Source organism: Hipposideros armiger, unplaced genomic scaffold (assembly GCF_001890085.2).
Source record: "Hipposideros armiger isolate ML-2016 unplaced genomic scaffold, ASM189008v1 scaffold_1652, whole genome shotgun sequence".
Lineage (NCBI taxonomy): Eukaryota > Metazoa > Chordata > Mammalia > Chiroptera > Hipposideridae > Hipposideros > Hipposideros armiger.
The window spans coordinates 1-2,740 of NW_017733002.1; the positions used below are offsets into that span (position 1 = coordinate 1).

General features: G+C 50.2%; 1 protein-coding gene across 1 annotated transcript; it reads right to left on the reverse strand.

The window, feature by feature from the left end:
- Positions 1 to 6: 6 nt before the first annotated feature.
- On the reverse strand, positions 7 to 559 carry LOC109377945 (actin-related protein 2/3 complex subunit 1A-like; the record flags this gene model as incomplete). The annotated part of the gene is given in 2 exon segments (XM_019634424.1): positions 7 to 521; positions 524 to 559. Coding segments are annotated over 2 exon segments (536 nt in total), but the record flags the coding sequence as incomplete, so codon positions are not given.
- Between the last annotated feature and the right edge of the window lie 2,181 nt (positions 560 to 2,740).

The following is a 2,740-nucleotide window of genomic DNA, read 5'->3' on the forward strand; positions in this document are numbered from 1 at the left end:
ATCAGCTGACCAAACGGCATCTTGCTGCCCCAGGGCGTACTGGCTGGTTTTTCATCCACTTCTTTAATGTACGCAGAAAACACTCTGCATTTGAAATCACATGATCCTGCTGCCAGCAAAACATTGTTGGGATGCCAATCCAAGCTGAGGACAGTGGAACGAATTGGCTTTTTAATGTGCTTGCTTACCCACCAGTCATTTTCGGACTCGAAGTAACAAACGGAAATGAGTCGTGCTCCACTTCCCACAGCAAATTTATTCTCTAGTGGGGACCACTTGACAAAAGTGGCTGCACGATTAATTCTCAGGATTACCAGGGTTGGCTTCCAGACTCCATCTTTCTGACTCCAGACATAGGCATTGCGGTCTGCCCCACAAGTAACGATGCGGTCGCTCTTGGGAGCCCAGTCAATACCTGTGATGTGTCCGTTGTGCTCCTTGAGTTCATGAGCTTTTACCCACTGGCTCCCGTTCTTCTTATAGATGTGGACTTCGTGGTTATTAGGGCTAAGTGCAATCTGGGTACGATCCCTGTTCCAGGCATGACAGGTGATTGGCTCTAATAAAAATTGATGCAGGGAGATTATTCTTAGTGCTTTCAAAGGATAGAAAGTTGATTCTCCAGAAAGCCCTAAGAATCTTCTTATTGTAGATGAAGAAACAGGGACTCAGAGAAGCAATTTTGCTAGAGGCATCCAACGAAGTGAAGCAGCTGGGATTACGAGTTTCGGTAGTCCACTGGGGTCGGGGCAGTCCCGACGGGCTTGGAGCGGAGAATTCGCGGACTCTGGTCAGTCGACGCGAACAGGCTCCAACTGGCGCGGGAGTAGAACCAAAGCTCAGAGGGAGCGGCTGACAGATCCTTCTAACTGTTTATTTAAGTCTAAATAACAACAGTTGCTGGCAGCAACAACTCAACACATTGAGAAAATGCTCATGGGAACCGCAGTTCTGCAGCTCATTGTTTACATTAGACTAGAAAGACATAAGGAGGGTTACATTACATTCATTGGTGGAAGATTTGGAAGGTGGCAGAAAGCAGAGTGCGGAGATCTCTGGGACTGGATGAAAAGTTAGACAGAGAGACACATACTTTATTACATTGGTGGGTACAGATAGTTAACTATTAAGCACGTAGTGATGGTATGTGGGCAACAGGATAACAACGTGGTCTCGTGCTCTAGTGCTGAGAGTGGTGCCTTTAAGGGGGCTGGAAAAGAACACTCTGACATTTCAAAGGTATGTTATCTTAGATGCACAGAGACAATAGACAATTTCAACGTGAAAGGTTGACTTTGTCAAGGAAGCTATAGGCCTAGGATGTGCTACCCACTATGACCCACTTTTAGTGAGCATTTTTTATGTTTTAGTCACCTGTGTGGTTAGTTTGGTGTCTGGGTTTGTAATGCTTAAGAAGCTTGTCTGGTTGAGTATGTGGCCCCTTTTTCATCCACACCATACTGTTCTGATTCCTATAGGTTTGTAATACAGTTCAAAATCCAAGAGTGTGATGCCTGCAGCTTTGTTCTACTTTCTTAAGAGTGGTTTGGAGGACTTCCAGTAAGATGGCGGAAATAGGCTGGCACTGTGCCAACTGTCTTTGAGGATCACACCAAAATTACACACAATTTACACAGCATTGAAGCTTGGAGGTCCCCTGAACACTAGATGAACAGAATCTCTAAATGAAGGATTTAAAGACGAGGTCACGTGGAGACTGGTAGGAGGGGAGGAGATGTGAGGCAGTCTGACTCCAGGCCAACGGAGAGAGGGCGAATCTTGCGAGGAACACCTCAGTAGCAGAGAGGCTTCTCTTGTTGGGGGAGGGACCCTCTGGCCCCACACCGCCCTACCCATACCAGAGTTACTTTGCCTGGAAGGGGAATTCCACGATACCTGGCAGTAGAAACTAGTGAGAACTCTTTGCTCAACTCAGTGAGGTAGAGTGCAGCTAGAGGACCAAGTCGCCGTCCTATGGAGCTGGCACACAGACGCGCTCACTGGTGAGCACGCACCTGGTCCCTGGCAGAGGGAGTGGCTGCGTGAGTGGGGGCCCAGGAGCCTGTGGGGAAGGACTGAACTGAGAGCCTTTAGTGCTGGAGCTGGAGGTTTGGGGACCATTGTTGCCCTTGTTTGGAGCTGGCACACAAGTAGTGTACAGAAGTGCGCTGTTTTTTCAGGGTTGGGCCCTCCCACAGAGGCTCAGGTCTGGTACCGCATTGGTCTGGTGGAATTGGAACATGCTGCCTTGGGTTCCCCTTCTCCATGCTGCATGTGCACAGTTGCCAGGATGGCATCTGGCTATTGGGCTGCTCTGCCTGTTATGTGACCTGCTGATTGGGACAGGCAGACACTGGGAGTTTTCCTGGGAGTGTTGGGCTGGGAGCTGTGTGCCTGCGTGATCTGGCCTAGGCATTCATGGCGCTTTTGTGCAGGCTGCTTACTGGTACAGGAGTGCCCGCTGTTCTAACTTCATGGGGGCCACTGACCACACCCCATGGTGCCTTGGGGGCATGCCAAGGCCCACCTAGAACTGCATTGCTGGGCACACCCTGAACCCCTGGTGCCTGGCCCCCACCATCACAGGGCACAGAGGGTTTTGTAGCACTGAGCAGCCCTCAGCAAACTGTGAGGATTTTTGGTGGTGAGCACGGCCCCAGAGAACAGTGCCGCTAATTGCGGGAACCTCACTTCAAGCCTGAGAGAGACGCTGGCACTTATGCATTGGGCCCTTCCCCCC